The sequence below is a fragment of the Phoca vitulina genome, unplaced genomic scaffold, assembly GCF_004348235.1.
Source record: "Phoca vitulina isolate PV1807 unplaced genomic scaffold, GSC_HSeal_1.0 scaffold18, whole genome shotgun sequence".
NCBI lineage: Eukaryota > Metazoa > Chordata > Mammalia > Carnivora > Phocidae > Phoca > Phoca vitulina.
In genome coordinates this window covers 16518920-16537677 of record NW_022589721.1, presented here as the reverse complement: position 1 = coordinate 16537677, position 18758 = coordinate 16518920, and the positions used below count along the sequence as shown (strand labels likewise).

The 18758-nt window shown below is 44.7% G+C and overlaps 1 protein-coding gene across 1 annotated transcript in view; it reads left to right on the top strand.

Annotated features, from left to right (window-relative positions):
• The first annotated feature begins 15617 nt into the window (after positions 1–15617).
• SNTB1 (syntrophin beta 1) overlaps positions 15618–18758 on the top strand; it is a 219115-nt gene continuing 215974 nt past the window's right edge. Inside the window, exons 1-2 of the mRNA XM_032415603.1 lie at positions 15618–15669; positions 15833–16607. Of these exons, the coding sequence (XP_032271494.1) occupies positions 16055–16607 (553 nt within the window). The 5' untranslated portion in view covers positions 15618–15669; positions 15833–16054. The remainder of the gene's footprint in view (positions 15670–15832; positions 16608–18758) is intronic.

Genomic DNA, 18758 nt, shown 5'->3' with positions numbered 1-18758 from the left:
GAGCCCACAAATTTAACTCTGGCTAATACATTTCCCAGAGCTCCTGGCATCCCCTCCCAGCACCAACCACAGCAGATGACATATTAGAGAAAATAGAGTCCAGAAAACTATGTTCCCACTTTTCAAATAATGCAGATCAAGTAAAATCCATCTGTGGGTCACAGTTTGGGTAGGTGCAAACTTTGAATCACTTTTTCAAGAACTTGTGCAAAGCCCTGTGTTGTGAAATAGGTATGTATACAGCAGCCTTCAGAGGCCTCCTAAACCCCTTTCACCAATCCCCTGAGAAAAGGCATGGTTCGATGCATCCTTCCTTAGGGGAGCCTCTCTTCTCCCACGGATATTGCAAAATCGTGCTTTTCAACCACTCCAGGGAGTACCTGAACTCAGGAAGCTAGGGCATTTGGCAAAAGCAACAAGTTCCCCTTCAGAACAAAGAGGCAGAGTGATAAACCCAGCTCTAAGAACACACTGTGCTAACCTGTAAGCCACCTGAGCTCTGAGAATGACTGCATCACACAGCTTAACTATCACCCAGCCATGACTCCTGCTTCTCCAGTCAACCTGTGCCCTCCTCACCATCACCAGCTCTGGTCTGCACCCATCCGCTCTCACCATGTCTTTCAAGTTCTAACTCAACACTCACTTCTCTGGCCCTGCCCTTCTCTGCGGATGCCCACCTTCCACATTCTCCCGGACACCGAAGCGTTCAATCCACCACAGTGGGTTCCAGTGTGTGTTCAGAGAATCGGAATGACACAGTGAACCTTTCCAGGACTTTGACATCTGGCAGACGTGTGGTTGAATTCCAGCTCTGGCAGTAGCCAGCTATGACCTTGGGCAAGTTACTTAATAGTTGCCTCCACTGTCAGATGGATTATCACAGTTGCCTTGGAGAGTTGTTTCAAGGATTAAATCAGATAATACATGTAAAGACCTTAGCTCTGTTCTTGACTCATGCTATCAGACCTATTATTCTTAGTGTTACCTCTATTTCTCTAATTTCTAATGTCACATAATTATTTTTTTTAATTCAAATTGTCCATCCCTTGAAACAGAAACCAAGTCCTGTGTTTTTTAATCCCATGAAAGCATCTAACACAGGCTATTTATGGATTAGTCAATAATAGTTTCTGAAATTATTGAAATATTTACATAATATTGAGGTCAAAGGTGAGAGGGACATATGAATCAGGTTTAAAAGTTGATGGCCTCAAAAAAAAAAAAAAGAAAGAGTTGATGGCCTCAACAGAATTAGCACAGTATTGTATAGAGACTAAAGAAAAATGCTCAAGCTTAACTCAGAAAACCTGAGTTGTGGTAACCTTCGTAAAGTCTCACAGCCATGCTAAGCTTTTGTGTCGTCAGCAGAAATGATGCTTAACAATATCTGACCTGCTTACCTTTCCAGGCATTTTGAGGATCTGTTGCCATCATCGTCATGAAAACATTGTCAAACAGTAATATAAAAAATGAAAGACCTGAGAATGGTTGGGTAAATTAGACTTATTATGATTACCTAGGAAAGGAAGAAATAGGCAGGCTGTTTCTCCTGGAAACTGCTAGACCTCTGAGCATTGTTCGAATTTGTAGCCTTGAAATATGTGCCTCCTGTGAATGATGGAAGGTCAGGCTGTACTTCCCGAGGCTGCTCAGAACCAGATCTGCTTGCTCCTTAAACTCTGCCCCTGCACCTGCATTAAGCCTGTGGCATGGCTAAAGCTAATTTCTAAAATATTAGGGGCATTTAGAGGGAACAAAGTCCAGAAATGTTCTCTGGGTTGACTACATTTACCGAGAATAGAATTCTGAAACTCCTATAGATTCAAAGAAACCTAAACTTCACCTCTATACAAATCCCATTTTTAACACTCCTTGGTTCGTGTTATTTGGGTTTCCTTTCATTTGTTTTTGCTACAAGTGTTTGGAAGTGTTTGCTTCTTGACAACTGGGAGTTTGAAAAGAGGTGGAAAATTACTATCAGATAGCTGTTCCATGCCCTTTTTTGGTAAGAACCTAATATAAAATCATCTGGTCTGGTGCTGAACCATAGAGTAGGAAACAAAATGTCTGCCATCTTATTTCTGTCAATAGTTTGGGCACGGATATAGGTTGAAGGAGCACACCATGAAGCAGAAGGAAGGTCAGCTGGCTAGCTGCCAAAAAACCTACGTTGTAAGCTTTACATTTAGTGTATGAGCAGGGATGGGTAGACCTTGGAGCTCAGACACTTGATTCTATGAGAACATGAGATTGTATCAGAGTACCGAGGATAGAACTGCCATATGCAAACTTCCCAGAGACAGATACAGAAACCCAGACCCTCGCTTCAGTTCCTTTCACTGGGAGATACAAAGGCATGATCTAAAGATCAAAACCAGACTGTATATGTCTTTGGTTTGCTTGTGTTTTTTTCATTTGTGGGGCCAAATTACATTCAACACAATTTTAAGCCAAATTTTTTCCAGCTTAATTGAAATAAAATTGACATATAACATTGTGTATGTTTAAGGTGTGCAACGTGATGATTTGATATACATCTATACTGTAAAATGATTAAGTAACCTTCAGGTTACTTAACATACCCATCACTCACATAGTTACATGTTTTTACTTTGTGGTGAGAACTTTTAAGACCTACTGCCTTAGCAACTTTCAGGTATATAGCAGTGTATTGGGTAACTAGAGTCACCATGCTGTACATTACAACTCCAGAACTCAGTCATCTTGTAACTGGAAGTGTGTATCCTTTGACCACCTTCACCCATTTTCCTCACTGTCCCCCTACACCAATGTACTCTCTGTTCCTATGAGTTCATTCTTTAGATTTCACATATAGGAGAGATCATACAGTACTTGTCTCTCTCTGTCTGATGTATTTTACTTATCATAATGCTCTCAAGTTTCATCTGTGTTGTCACAATGGACATGATTGCCTTCTTTTTTATGGCTGAATAATATTCTACTGTATTCATATATACCCCATATTCTTTATCCTTTCATCCCCTGACACTAAGGTTGTTTCCATACTTGGCTATTGGGAATAATGCTATAATGAACATGGAAGTACAAATATCTCTTCAAGATAGTGATCTTATTTCCTTCAGATATATACCCAGAAGCAGGATTGCTGGGTCATATGATTGTTCTATTGTTAATTTCTTGAAGAACCTCCAGACTATATTCCATAATGGCTGTACCAATTTACATTCCCACCAATAGGGCACACGGGTTTCCTTTTCTCCACATCCTCACCAGCCTTTGTTAGCTCTTGTCTTCTCGATAGTAGCCATTCTAATTGGTTGAGCCAAATTTTAAGAATCATTTAAAAGTAGGTTTCTTGATTGTCTTGGGAAATCAGAAGACCTGGCACCTCTGCTTTCCCAGATGGCAACAATCTTCATTGCTGAGCAGTGGTGCCCTTTCCAGGAAGTTTGTGCCCTCTAGATTTACACATCTGTTACCACTGATTATTACCCAACACTGGGGCCATTTATCACGGCATTTGCGTGGTTTTTCTTGCAATAGAGAAATATCTCTTCTACACTTATGTCTCTATCAAAATTTGGAAAACAGAATAGAAAATTAGAAGGCAGAGTATTTCTTTCTTTTTTTAAGATTTTACCCATTTATTTGACAGAGAGAGAGCACAGGCAGGGGGAGCAGCAGGCAGAGGGAGAGGGAGAAGCAGGCCCCCTGCAGAGCAGGGAGCCCGATGCGGCACTCGATCCCAGGACCCCGGGATCATGACCTGAGCTGAAGGTGGACGCTTAACTGACTGTGCCACCCAGGTGCCCCTAGAAGGCAGAGTATTTAAAGAAAATTGAAAGAGGCCATACTTCCTTTTGGAGGTGAAGAATAACATAAATAATAATAAACAGAATAATGTACCATAATAATGTAAATATATATAATATGTATAAAATAGTACATATATTATTTGCACTGTCACAGATCTCTCCATCCCTAACGTAAAACTGCAATAATTTCAGCCTTGAAAGAATTTTAGATCTCATTGGTTACACCACTGGACTTTTTTGATAGAATCTAAGTTCACTCTAAGTAGATTCTATTGGGAAAAACAAGAAAAAAGGAAGAAAGAAAGAAAAGAAAGAAAGAAAGAGAAAGAAAGAAAGAGAAAGAAAGAAAGAAAAAGAAAGAAAGAAAGAAAGAAAAAAGAAAAAGAAAGAAAGAAAAGAAAGAAAGAGAAAGGAAGGAGGGAAGGAGGGAAGGAAGGAAGGAAGGAAGGAAAAGAGTAAAAAGAAAGAAAGAGAAAAAGAAAGAGAAAAAAGGAAGGAAGGAAAGAGAGAGAAAAAAGGAAGGAAGGAAGGAAAGAGAGAGAAAAAGAAAGGGAGGGAGGGAGGAAGGAGGAAGGAAGGAAGGAAGGAAGGAAGGAAGGAAGGAAGGAAGGAAGGAAGGAAGGAAGGAAGGAATCCCCAATAACCCCCAAACAAATTTTTCAGCTGCTAGACTTTTTGGAAAAAAGAAAATTGCAATAAAGTTGTTTTTGCTTTTGTGCAAAAAGAGGACGCCCTTGCTCTGATTGTAATCTAAAGCTGCTTTTACTTGGGGCATTGATGTTGGTGACACCAAGAGGAACAACCACAGTTTTTTAACCTTTCAGAAAGCCTGTGGGACAGAGTTCAAAACACAGCAATGTTAAGGGTGCCAAAGACTCACTCTTTGGAAGAGAGGTTGATCCTCTGGAGGGCTTCCCTTTAAAAATGATTTAAAGGCCTTCACTCAGAAGACCACAGATGTAAAATCAGAGCTTCAGTCAACTGAAGCTTAAAAGGTGGCAAAGGGAGCAAGGTAACCCAGCGGAAAAGGGACATGATGTGGAGTTTGTCAGACTTTAGTCTGAATTCCAATTCTTCCACCCCAAACTGCTGTAACCTTGAGTGGGTTTCTACAAAGTTGATGTGAATAGTACACGAGAAAACATAAACTGGCCTTTTGTAAGTACTTTCACATGCTGGTTCTGATTCTCTTCTCTGTTTCCTTGATACCTACTAATGGTGGCTATCACGGACTGGAATGCCCACTGTTTGCCAGACCAAACAGCCCCTTCACCGAGTTCCAGGTTCCCTTGCTTTTCAAGTGGCTTCAGACCTTTTCTCAGCATTTTAATGCATTGGAGCAGGGGGCATTCCCTTTCTGTAAAGGGCCCGCTTAGAAATATTTTTATATTTGTGACTCTCTCTACAGTCAAAGGGCTCAAGGGTCAGAGGGCTCTACATTTTCTGTCACAATTACTCCACTCTGCCTGCCACTGAGTGTGAAAGCAGCCAGAGACAATATGTGCACAAACGGGCATGGCTGTGTTCCAAAAATACTTAACTTACAAAAACAAGAAGCTGGACCAGGGGCCATAGTTTGCCAACCCTTGTACTTGACTATGAATCTTTGCATCCCATACACAGTTCTTGCTTTCCGAATGCACACTTTAAAAATTTCAATGTGTTTTAGGAATGAGGGGGGAGGGCTGAGAGGAAGGGACAGAAGAAATAGCAAGAGACCTCAAGTGAATTTCTATATGCATAAAAAGAATGGATTATCCACTTATACCTTGCTAGGTTCTTGGAAAGATTGCAACAGTGAAAGTATGTGAAAGTGCTTGGGTCAGAATCAGGGAGCATTAAATCAGTTCCTTTTTCTTTCTCTACCTACCATTCAAGATTATCCACAATTACTAAGTATTTGTTGAGTACCCACTATCTCTTCAGGTTTGACTGAGCTAGAACCACCGAATCCTAGAAGAAGGGAGATTTAGTCCTGGCTTTGCCTCCAAGGAAGTGTGACTTTATGGAGTCTTTGGCCTTAGGTTTCCACACCTGTAAAATGACACATATCTCCTCAGCCCTTTTAAGAATGTGATCATATTTGCATTTACATTTGGAAAAAATATACATTTTCCAGACCCTACCTAGGACATCAGAATCCTTTGGAATGGGGCTTAGTTTTCTGCATTATTATCCCCAACTCTATTTTGGAAAAAAAAAGGCAAAACACAACAGTATTAAACCTACAAAAAAGTTAAAAGAACCATACAATGGAACCCCCATTTACCTCTCACTAGATTCACTTATTGTTATTTTTGCCATATTTGCTTCATAGATCTTTCTTTCACTCTTGCTGTCTTTTTCTGTCTCTATATTTGGAAGTCAGTTGATAGTTTGCCACATTTTCTTGGTAATTCCTCTCTTTCCCCATTTGAAAGCCAGTTCCAGACATCATTTCACACCTAAACACATCAGTGCATATCTTCTAAGAATGAAGACATTCTGTAACGATAATGCTGTTATCACATCCAAGGAATTTAATTAACATTGATGCAATTATATTATCAAATATATAGTCTATATTTAAATGTCTTTGATTGCCACCAAAAAAAGTCCTTGTATTTTCTCTTTGATGATCTAGTCCAAGATCTTTCATTTTATTTGGTTTTCATGTCTCTTTAGCTTCCTTTCATTTAGAAAATTCCATCATGTTTTTTTGTCTTCCATGACTTGACATTTTCAGGAAATCCAGGCCACTCGCTTTGTAGAATGCACCCCACCCCCGTTCTGGTTCTGCCTGTTTTCCCATATCTAGATATTTAGATGGTAAATTGGATCAAGTATCTATATGGTATTTTGTGCACCTTTATTGGAATATATTCTAAAGACAAAACGAATTGCAAAGAAATTTTGAACTTACTAGGTAGGTTTGTTGTTGGTATTGGAATAGTGATAGTAACTCTGAAACAATTTCTTTCTATATTGCAGGACACAGCAAGATGAATGAATACGTTGACATTTTTGGAAACCAGATTCTCATGTATCAGAAGACAAAAATATGGAATAAGGAAAAGTAAGAAAGTAGCTCATGGTGTTGGATTCAAATTGGGGATATGAGTACAAACTCAATCTACCTGCCACCATAGTAGAGATAAGCACATCTAGTCTCCATATCTTGGTTTTTAAATAACATTTCATACTAAAAGGAACCAGGGCTCCTTAAGGAATGGCTGATCCCAGGGCTAGGCAGATAACATACAAGTTATAGCTTATTATGCCAGAAAACAAAAGGAAAAAAAATGTATGCTTAAAGACAATGGGGGTCTATCAAAAGTACACAGGAGTCAGCTTGAGGAGGCTTGTGCTGGCCAAATATGGTATATCTAAGCAAAAAACAGAATAATAATAGTAATGGAATATAGCACATTAGATAAGAATCCATCAGAGTGAAATTAAAAAACAATAGCAACAAAAAAGACTGTATATAGAAGAAAGACCCTCATTTCAGATGGATGTCCGTTAATAAATGCAGAAGGAATTACTGAATTCAGTATCATTTTTAACATGCTCCCCAGGTGGTTCTCATTCCCTCCCAAGTTTGGGAACAACTGCTAGATGTTTCCTTGAAGCTCTTTAATTCTACAACAGCTATAAAATCTTAAGTGCAGCCCCTGCCTTGGAAAAACTAATAATAGAAATGTAGGAAAAACAGAAATTCTAGTCAGCCTATTGACAATTTGTTTCCTATAAAGTACTCCTGAAAGCATTTTTCCCCACTGTTTAATATCCAGTCATCCGGGCTACTCCTGACACTTGCCGTTCTATTCTAGCATGGTCCTAGGGGAACTCCTTCCTTCCAAAACCAATGGAAATATTGGCAGTACAAAATATTGACAAAATATTGACACCCAATGGAAATATTGGGTACAAAATATTGACACCCAATGGAAACAGGAAAAGGAGGCAGCTGCCTGGGATTGTCTCCAGGCTCTGCCTTTTGCTTGCTCCTACTTTTCTTTGTCCCTTCACCAGGCAGACGAGAGCTTTCAGGCATCAAGGCATCCTTGGAGTTTAGTCCAGTGGACCCTCTATGTAAATCCAGTGTCTTATGATACCTCAGAGGGCTTTAATTTCCATTCCAGAAGTAGGGCAGTAACCCTTTGCTTTTGAATGTGTCTTCTGCCTCTGGGCTTCCGAGTTTTCTAACTAATTGGGGCTATTTATTTTATAGTTCTAGTATAATCATGCAGAGAAGCAACTTAAAAGTGAGCATATAGTTATGAATTTCTCTGCCCATAATCAATCTTTTCCTTGGCTTCCCACATCCAATGGCCGGACTCTAATAATTCTGCTTTCAACATTTTTCAAGCATCATCCTTTGACTTTCCATTTTCTTGCTTTCATTACCAAAGAGCCACTGCTGTTTTCTCTTTAAAGTTTCTCCCTTGATCATGTTAGGCTCTAGTTGAAGCAAATGACACCAAAGTACCCTTATCCAGGCCCTCGACTTCAGTGCCTCTAGGACACTACTTGTTGCTTGCTCTACCTTTCCCTCGAACTCAACAAATCTAAAAGGAACCCATACCACCTCTTGACCAGTTCTGCCACCTCCTTCCTGGCCACCTAAGCTCATTTAGTATATTGTAACAATTAAAAAGCTTGAGTTTGGAATCAAACAGAACAATTAGAACGAGGCTTAAATTCCAACTTATAAGCAGTGTGATCTTGTTTTTTTTTATTCCATGTGATCTTGTTGAGCTCAACATTCTCATCTGTAATATGGGGATAACATGACATATGTCAAATGGTTGCTGTTTGGAATCAATGACATGCTTTGTATGTACAGGGCCTAACAAAGTATAAAGATTTAATAAAAACTATTTCATTGGCTTCTCTTCCTCTTTCTAGTTCCGTATATGGTAAATTATCACAATCTGTTCAATATTTCTTTAAACTCTTTCATTTCCACACAAATCCAGCTTGTTATCCCTGCTTAGGTTACTGAATAATCTTTCCAAGTTGTTTTCTTGTCTTCAGTAGCCCCAGAGACTTGTGTTCCTTATGTGTGCAAGGAATCTTGCTAAGACACTTCAGTCTTTCCAACTAACCCATTCCTCATTCTGTCAACAGATTAATCTTCCCTAGGATCTGTTTTTATTGTGCCTCTCCCTTGATTAGGAAGAATCAGTGGCTTCCCAGGACCTCTAGGATAAATTCCACACATGGGGTAAATAGGCTCCAACTTATCTGTAGTGGAGAATTATAATTTGGTCTGGGCCAGTCCTTTTTCCTGCCTTATTCTAGTAAATATATCCCTTTATTTTGGTGAATTGCTTATCATCCCCATTCCAGCCATGGAGCTACATTGGGAGCTGTCAATCATGGTATCTATTTTCAGCCACCAGAGTAGATATGTGATCCAAGCTGAACCATCTTTCTCCCTTTGGATACTTTCTAATTGAGGTGAGGGGAAGAGACCTTTCCTTCTTGGAAGCTGAGTTGGGTACTCTAAAGCTTGGCACTGCCAGTGGCCATGGTTTGGCCTTGTGCAATCCGAAAGAATGAGGTGCACTAGTATCAGTTCCAGCTGTACTCAAGGCTAGCCTTTCTCTTGCCGTTAGCAAATTGGCTATGTGAGCTCATGCATTTCCCATTTGGTGTTTGGAGTCGGCTGAGATTCTATCATTTGGAGCCAAGCATTCTGACTAATAATACTATCTTTTCACCAGATCTCTGTCTTACTTCTTTCTCAAACCCATCTAAGCTGATCAACCCACTGCTCAGTGAAGATAATCTGTTCATGCTTTTCTTCCTGCCTTTGACCAAGTTGTTCCCCCTGTCAGGAATGTTTGTTCTCTCTTACCTCATTCTCCAAAGTCTGTGCTTCCCTAAGACTCAACTCAAAACCTTTACCTTTCCTGGAGCTCAGTTTGTCCTTCATGAGCACTAGGGAGTATTCCCTTAGCTTAACATCTAAGCTTTAGATTCCAAACCCTAAAAGTCATCCGATATTTAGTTACTAATTGGATCATTCATCCTTGTTATTTCCTACCTTTCTATCAAATTAGAATAAAAATTCCAAGCTCAACTAAGGTCTAGAAGTGAAGGAACTAGTTCCAAATCACAAACCCTATTTGGGGCAGAATACATTGAAGTTTCCTTAAAAATACTCATGTCTGACTGATGATAGTGGAGGAATGAATTTAAAAAGGAAAAATGAACCAGGAGCTTAAATTATCTGAAAATGTCTAGATTGCTAGGGTTTTGGGGGGAAAGACAACATAATTTAAAGAAAGTGCTAGAGTTTATTAAATGATGAAAAACAGAAAACCATAAACATTCCATGATCTGGAGGTATTACTAGGCATCACAAATATTGGTGTAATGTCTGAGAGCCTTCCAGGGCTGTCAATGAAGGTGAGGCTCTTGACAGAGAAGGCAGTAGGTGGGAGATATGGTATTTGGGAACTAGCCCAAGTTTCAATTACAGTTTCAGTTAGAATAGAAGGAATGGGTGAGAAATCAGTCTAGGATAAAAGAGGATCTGTGCATAGCCATGCTGATGGACTAAGAGTTCAGAGCAATGAGTTAACAGGGATATTATCTAGGGGAACACAACTATAGTAGGAGGGAATAAATTGGGTTTTGAACAAAAATGGGCTATCAGGTTGTGAGGTAGAGTATGAGAGAAAGTTTCTCATGGGGTCAAGGGGGATACAGGGGGATGACTCCATAAAGGGAGTGGAGACATCATGGAAAAATTGAGTTTCCCTCACTTTTCTGACTCCAGAGGTTCTGAACGTAATTTAATAATCAACTTCTTTAGGAGTCTAAGGAGCAGCTTAGCAAGATCCTGGAAGGGTTATTTGAACTTTCATGTCTATTTCATTTCCTGTTATTTGAAAGATGTGTATGGAAGAAACTTTGATTTCTTATTCCTCTTGACCCTCGGACCAGGACATGATTTATGCCTACCTAAGCCAACTTGCTAAAGTTCCTAGGATGTGGAGGGTTCTCTTACCTACTGGGATTTCAAAGAGCAATTTTGTTCAATGTGTCTTTAATATAAGATCTAACCTACCACTCACAGTTTTAAAAAGGATCAACTATATAATCCCTTAGGAAAAGTGCCTTAAATTTACATCATAGATATTGAAAGACTGGTATAAGGTTTGTTTCCCCTGCAGGTTGTTATGGAAGGGAAGTAAAGGGGGTGGAACTCAGGAGGAGAAGCTGGAAGATAAACATCTAAGTACGTTCAGTTCTGCCCTGGGCTAGCCCTCCTCCTAAAAACGTCCCCCGTGCAGCATTCTGACCACAGTGTGAGCAATCACAGAACTCTCACCTGACCGCCCGGCCAGGCTGATAGCCTGGGTGGTGGTCTATCTGGTTTACCAAGGACCCTCCCAGAAAAGCCAGGCACATGCAATAGAGGGTGTTGCCAACCCTCTTCAAATTGATGAAGGACCTGTTAGCCAACGGGGGCATACCAGAGAATTAAGAACCTGCTTAACCTTCTTTCTATTCAGTGCCATCCCCCAGTCTCGGTGCTTCACCTCTGAAGTGAGAATCTCTAAGCCAGCATTTTGATTTAGCTGTTTCCACTGATTTCACACTCAGCACTGCAGCTGGCTCCTTCTCCCCGTGTACTCTGTGTTCATGTCTGTCCTCTTGTCTGAATGATCTTTGCATCCTAGGGTGGGCCTCCTGCTGCTTCCTCGTACTCCACAAGCCTTTTGTCAATAGTATTGACATAACTAGGCCTCACCTCAGGAGTTTTGCATTTCAAGTACCCCTCCTGCAAACTCACCCTCTCTCTCTCTCTTTTTCATTCTTTCTCTTTCTCTCTCACTCTTGTTCTGCTCTCTAATCCCCCTTCCCCCAGATATCAAGAAACTCTTTGTCTCCTCTTCTTCACTATTCACCTTGTATCTGCTGTCCATCCTGCAGATTGGACAAATCTCCCTAAAGATGCTCTACCTACTCTTTAGGAAACAGTGCCAAAAAAACAGTGATGATATTTTCCAAACCCAAATTTTGGATCATGTGTTCAACCCAATAGAAGTTTACTCAGGAGCTAATAGTAAGTAACATTTGACTCAAGACTGACACTGACAATCCAAAATGTTTGGCTGTTGAAGCTCAAAGAGGACAAGGAGGAAGGTCTGTGTTGCAATGCTCCAAGGCCCTACCTTGTGATCTGGTCCAGCCTCCCTCTCTGATCTTGCCCCTACCTCTCTCTTCCTCCCACAGGCTGCCCCAGCCACGCTGACCTCCTTCTGGTTCCATGAACCAGACAAGCTGGGTTCTGTCTCAGGTGCATTGTACCGGCACGTCCTTCTTCCTAGGACCTTTTTCCCTAGATCTTTGCAAGACTCCCCTCTTCTTACCCTCCACGGCTCACTCCCAAGTCACCCCCTCCCAAAGGCTTTCCTTAACAGCGCCACTCCTGGTCTCCCTGTAGTCGCTTGCCCTGGTTACTCCTGACTCTATCACATTGCTCTAGTTTCCCTCTAGTATTTACTTCTGCAAGAAAGTATCTTACGTGTTTGTAGTCTTTCTCTATGTCCACTCTACCACCCACTACAACGTAAGCTCCATAGGGCTCGCCTTTGCCAGTTTCTCTGCTCCAGATCATAATGCCTAGAACACTGCCTAGGATGTAGTAGCAACCAAACTCTGTGGGATGACTGAATGAACACACGCTGCTCCTTGTGCATGTACCCTTGGTGTCGTGGAGCTGAGGATTCTGTGACCTGCTCCTGCAAGGCTACGTTCACACAAACCTCTGGAGGAAAAGGCAAGTCCCGCAGGAAGGGACCCACAGAGGAGGATCCCAGTTCTGGCTGGGTGGGAAATGAAAATCAAAAGCTTAGGCCAGAAGGCGGAAACTGAACAGGAGACAGAGCTAAGCAAGAGAAACCTGGTTTAAGAAAAAGGGGGTTGGGGAGCTTCAGGTATGATTTCGGGAATACGGAGTTGGACTGGTAGTCACGAGAACCCAGTTGCAGCTTTGCCACAACTCTGTGGCCTTGGGTCCATCGTTGCTCCACTCTGAGCTTTAAATGGCACACTTATAAGATGAGGAAGGGGCGCCTGGGTGGCTCAGTCGGTTAAGCGTCGGCCTTCGGCTCAGGTCACGATCCTAGGACCCTGGGATCGAGCCCCGAGTTGAGCCCTGCGTAGGGCTCCCTGCTCCACAGGGAGTCTGCTTCTCCCTCTGCCCCTCCCCCACTTGTTCTCGCAATCTCTCAAATAAATAAATAAAATCTTTAAAACAATAAAATGAGGAAGCTGGAAGTCTTTTCAGTATTTTCCAGTGATCATTCTTTTAAAAAAAAAAGGAGATATAGGAGGGGATGATCTGTCTAACTGCAAGTACTAAGGAGCTGCAGGGCACTAGTCTCAAGTCCTGCGAAGAACTAAAATGAGGTAAAGAAGGTTTACCCTTGAGAATCCGCGTTGCCAATCGGAGGCCAGAGATGCAGAGCTATCTGAGGAATGAGATAAGACTTTTAGGCCTGTAAGACTATACCAGTCACCATTTTCAGTATATTAACATGTCTACCCCCCCCCAAAAAAAACCTGTCAATGAGGGGAGGGCAGAGTGTTCTCTAACCCTGGATAGAAGGAGAGGCCAGAGAAAGGGGCGGGCCCTACCCCTCTACACTCAGGGCGGCGAGGTGCTCCCTTCCAGTGGAAAGGGTGGCCTCACAGCAGGATGCACCCTGTAGCTAATAGGCTCCAAGTCTTTAGGAGAGTGTAGGATAGTGGTTCAGAGTCCAGACTCTTCATATCTGGCTTCAGATCCTGATTGCCATCGACTAGCTACAGAACCCAGGCCAGTTATTAAACCTGTATCTCTACTTATTCACCTATGAAATGGGAATGATGATAGCGGTAAGGATCCCCAAGAATCCCTGGGAGGATTAAATTAATATGTGTAAAGCACGCAGAATAGAGGCTGTTCATATACTTCCACAACAAAGCCACCTCCAGCTAACAAGCACGCCTCAGGCCTAATGATATTCAGTATTTGTCTCCCCTCCTTCTGATGCCACTTTCAACAAGCTACCTACTTCTTTCCACGTAGGTTTGCTTACACAGGAAAAAAATGTGTTGATCACAGAAATTCTGAGAAATTACCATTCCGGAGCCTGCGCGATATCTTATGGCAAATCAATAAGTTACTTGGAGTTGTGTCTGGACCTCCCACGTTGCTTGACCACTGAGGTAGGACGCAGACATGATGGAAATGGAGGATATCAGTTTTGATTTCCAAATCATCACGCTGGGGTTCTGGTGCCTAGCTCCTCCTTAGTGTTTTGGGTTATTGCATAGACACTCAGGCTCTGATTTCCCTAAAGAGTGAGAGGAGTGAATCCTCAGCCCCTAAAACAGAGGGCATTTCCAACTGGATTTCCCAATCCACAGGGGTACAGCCCTATGGGCTCCCTATCTGACCCTGTGGTTGCTGTCCCTGCAGCCGTGGGTACTTTACAGGAAAGAACACAGACCTTCCAGAAAACTGGTGGATTAAAAATGTAGGAAAGGAGGGAGCTGCAAACAGAAGCTTTAATCCAAGGGTCTCCACTCACCTGCCTCCGGTGACTTCTCAAAAGAAGTCCAAATGTTTTCATGTCATCCGGGGACCCTGCCTGGAACTCCAGCTACCCTTTAGGGGTTCATCTGAGTTTTAAAGCATTGTCAATTAAAAGTGTGGGTCATTCTGGAAGGGTTAGAGAATGTTCGGTAATGGCAATGGTGATACACATCAGTGGGAATGTGTTTGATAAGATTTCTTTCCTCTGGACACCTTGCTGGGTTGGGTTTACCTTAAGGAATGAGCAGATTTGTGAGTTTTGTTTTGCTTTGATTTTGGACAGAGGGGAGAGAGGTGTAAAGGGGCGGGGGGTTACATGAGAGACTTAAAACTCTTAGGGAGGCCCATGACACCTGATTAGGGTCGGGGGGTGAACCTGAGAGGTTCAAGGACCAGGAGGACTCTGGGAGGTTCAGCTGTGACATGGGTTATGTTGGCATTTCCGGATTGGCCTAGTAAGGTAACCAATAATTATCATATTGTTCCCCTGGAAAAATGCAGCCTGAGCTCCAAATAAGTAACTAGTAAAGGAACTTTTCAGATACATTCAATCCATTGACACTGACTTCTCAAATGGTGGACTTCCTATACTGGATCTTGGGAAGAAAGAAAGTCCCAGGAAACATTTGGTATGGCACTGGGGGAAAAAAGGTCAGAAGCATAGAGTATATTCGGTGTGAAAGCTGGAAAGACATCAGTTCCTGGGGTCTGGGGCAGACAGTGACCTGCTGAAAACCCCCACCAGCACAGACAGCTCTCCAGAGATCGGCAGAAAAGTGTCCTGCATTTAAAGAGAGGAAGTTTCGGGCACTCCGGTTATGCTGCCGTTTCTTGCTGGGGTCCCGGGACAGCCTTCCCTCTTGACTCTCAGGGAACCCGGGGCCTCCGTCTGAGTCTACCTGAGAATCCTCGCGCGAAGGAGAGACAGGTAAGAACTCAGCAGGAGAAGCCAAGCTTCGGTTTGAGGAAGCCAGCGTGAGGAGACCTGGATACAGATACAGTTGGGGGTTAGGACTGAGGGACAATCCGGGGGGCGAGTGTGAAAGGGAAGGGGTCAGGAGCGTCGGGTTTGGGGACGTAGGCAGGACGAGCGGTCCCAGCAAAGGAGCGGTGTGGGCACCCGCGGGGAGGGGAGGGTCGAGAGGAGAGGGCCGGGCTGGGAGGAGAGCTGGCGCGAGGAAGCTGGCCCTGCGGCGCCGTGGGCTCCCGGGAGCGAGGCGGCGGGGGTCTGAGCCGGCGCGCGGCCAGAGAGCGAGAGCGCCGGGGCTGCGGCGGCTGGAACAGGTGAGCGGCCGCCGGGCGGCGGGTCCCGCCCCTCCCCGCGGGCGTGCCTCCTCCTCCCGACCCTCCCGGCGCCGAGCTGCTCCGCGGCTCCCCTCGGTTTGGGCTTTTGCAACTGGCAGCTGGCTTGTTTCCCCTCCCCTGTGTCTGTCTCTCCTTCTTTTAGGTCGCTCCACCCCGCCCAGGATCAGGCGAGGGGGAACGGGCTGGGCTGCGGCTGCCAACTCGCGCCGAGCGCGTGTGCGAACTCCCCGAGCGGCGTCCGGCGCCCGGCCTCCTCCCTGCGGGGCGCGCGCTCCTCGCTCCCCGGGCCCGTGGCCTCCCCCGCAGCCCTTCCCCACTTTTCCCCCCTTTGGCAATCACATGGCATTTTAAGAATGCCGGAAAGATGGCGGTAGCGGCGGCGGCAGCGGCGGCGGCGGGGCCGAGCGGCGGGGGAGGCGGCCGGGCGCCGCGGAGCGGGCTGCTGGAAGTTTTGGTGCGGGATCGCTGGCACAAAGTTCTGGTGAACTTGAGCGAGGACGCCCTGGTTCTGAGCTGCGAGGAGGGCGCCGCGGCGTACAACGGCATCGGGACCGCCACCAATGGCTCGTTCTGCAGGGGCGCCGGCGGCGCGCAGCCCCCGGACTCGCCCGCCGGGGTCCGCACCGCCTTCACCGACCTGCCGGAGCAGGTGCCCGAGTCCATCTCCAACCAGAAGCGCGGCGTGAAGGTGCTGAAGCAGGAACTGGGCGGGCTGGGCATCAGCATCAAGGGGGGCAAGGAGAACAAGATGCCCATCCTCATCAGCAAGATCTTCAAGGGGCTGGCGGCGGATCAGACCCAAGCCCTGTACGTGGGCGACGCCATCCTGTCGGTGAACGGGGCCGACCTGCGGGACGCCACCCACGACGAGGCGGTGCAGGCGCTGAAGCGCGCCGGCAAGGAGGTGCTGCTGGAAGGTAAGGGGTTAACGCCGCGCGGGCCGCGCACACACCTCCTCACCCTCCCACCACACCCGCACACTCCCCCACGTGCGGGCACAGCCCAGGGGCCCGGCGTGGGGGGTGGTGGCGGGGAGTCTGGACAACTTTAACCCACCTGGGGGCAAGTTGTCGCTACCCTAGAGTCGCTGCAGGCTTGGACCCAGGAGGGGTGTGTGCAGAGGCTCGGCGAGCAGGGTTTCTTGAGCTACGTGGCAGGCGCAGGGTCGGATGCTTAGGGCACGGTGTCTCATTTTTACCCGCGGATAATCCGAGGGTAGCGTAGGGGCCGGGAAGTGGGACTGGAAATGAAGGGCAGCCGTCCACGCTAAGGTGAGAGCTCACTGAATAAACGCAACTCTCGTAGTTTTCTGCTTTCGCACCATGTTCTCCAAGAAGCCTGGGCAATCCATTTACAAGGGTTCAGTCTTAAAGAAGACAGAGAGGAGTGGCAGTGTTTGAACGCTAAAACCCAGTCATCCTTCTGGGCTTCCCTCCTCTCAGATTGGAAGCCGGGATTATGCTGGGGAGTTGTGCCAAGAGCTGGGAAGTATGTTGCAGCTTTATGCACAAGTTCCCTTCTGGTGCCAGGTGTTTGGCCGGTCAGTCTGGATTCCAGGCTGCTCTGGGTGGAGGGTTGCTGAGGCAGTTTTTCTGCCTGCCTTTTCCCGGGATTTTTCCCGAGTGGGGTGGAAACAGTTTTGCATTTGTTAAGTTTCCCCTGAGTGTGAGGCTTCTTAGAAAGGACTTCTTGAGATCCTGTGTGCCCAATCCCCTAATTTTTCAAGTGAATAGAATAGGTAGCTGCGTTATTGTACCCTTTTCCGATTATGTACAGAAAGGCAGTAGGGTATTAAGTGGATAATCACTCTCCTTTCCCACTGTGTCTGTATTTCTTACTTGGTAACTGCCTCCCTGCCCCATACCTTTGTACATACCTCAGCACAAATATCATGTAATTATTTTTGTCTATTTACTCAGCTTCCCCCTCACTGTAGAGGGGTCTTTTATTTATTTAGTTATGGGTCATTTCCCTTGAGTTTAGGTGCTCAGTGATATGCATCCTGAGTGAATAAATCAATGAACCCATAGCCACAGAAACAGAGTGTTTCAACCCAGATCTTGTAAACTGGTGGTTGATTTAAATCCTAAATTAAGGACTTAAGTCAATTTCCTGCTCACCAGATGTGGTGCTGGTGTGTGAAACTGAGAAAGTTCAGAGTTGGGAAACCAGCTTTGTTACATGTGACAGCTGATGCAACTGCTCTGGTACATGATCGTCCACCTCCTGCCTAGAATACGGAGGGCTCCCCACACCACACACCTTTATTTATCTAGAGGATTTGTGATGTCTTCATATTTAATTGCTACCCTGGATCCAGAAAGTGGAAGGCTATTTGCTTTGGCTTGATGATTAACATAAGTAAACAGAAAAAAGTTTTCTTGACTCAAGTGTGTGTTGGTTTGGTGACAAGGGGCAGATGGGATCTGGGGCAAGTGTAGTTTGGACTATAAACCACTGGGCACCTGCTCAGCCTGCAGTGTTTACTGTAAACTATCAGGGGGGACAAAAGGCAGGTCATTTCTATTTCAAGGCCCTGCCCTTCATTATGTCTTTTCTTCTCCTTGGTTTCAATGTAATGAATAATGACTTAGCAAAGAGATATCTCTCACCCAAAAAGAGGAAGGAAAGGTGACTCCCTGCAGTTGAAAATAAACTTAAAGAAAAAGAAAGAGGACAGTTATGTGGCTTTTATGGATGCAGCAACTGAAGAGTGAGTTTTGTAAAAAACCTCTAACATGACATTCTTGCAACACATCATCCTGTGTTGCAGGCAGGACCTCTGGGGGAAGGCCTGTGGGCCTCCTAGACATGAACCACCTGGCCTTGGGGCAGCAGTTTTATTCCCAGCCTGAGTTTTCAAGAGATCCACTGCAATCAAGAGAAGCAAGTAGAGGCCCCCCTCAAAACAATGTCTCTCATACTGAGTTGAAGTGTTGGTTCTGAGTGCAGTAGGAGAGATCATATACCATCAAAGCAAATATCACACATCCCCTCTTTTGTAGCTTGGACTGTTACATGGATTCCCAACTGAAGGGGCATATCAGAACCACCGGAAGGGCCTTTTA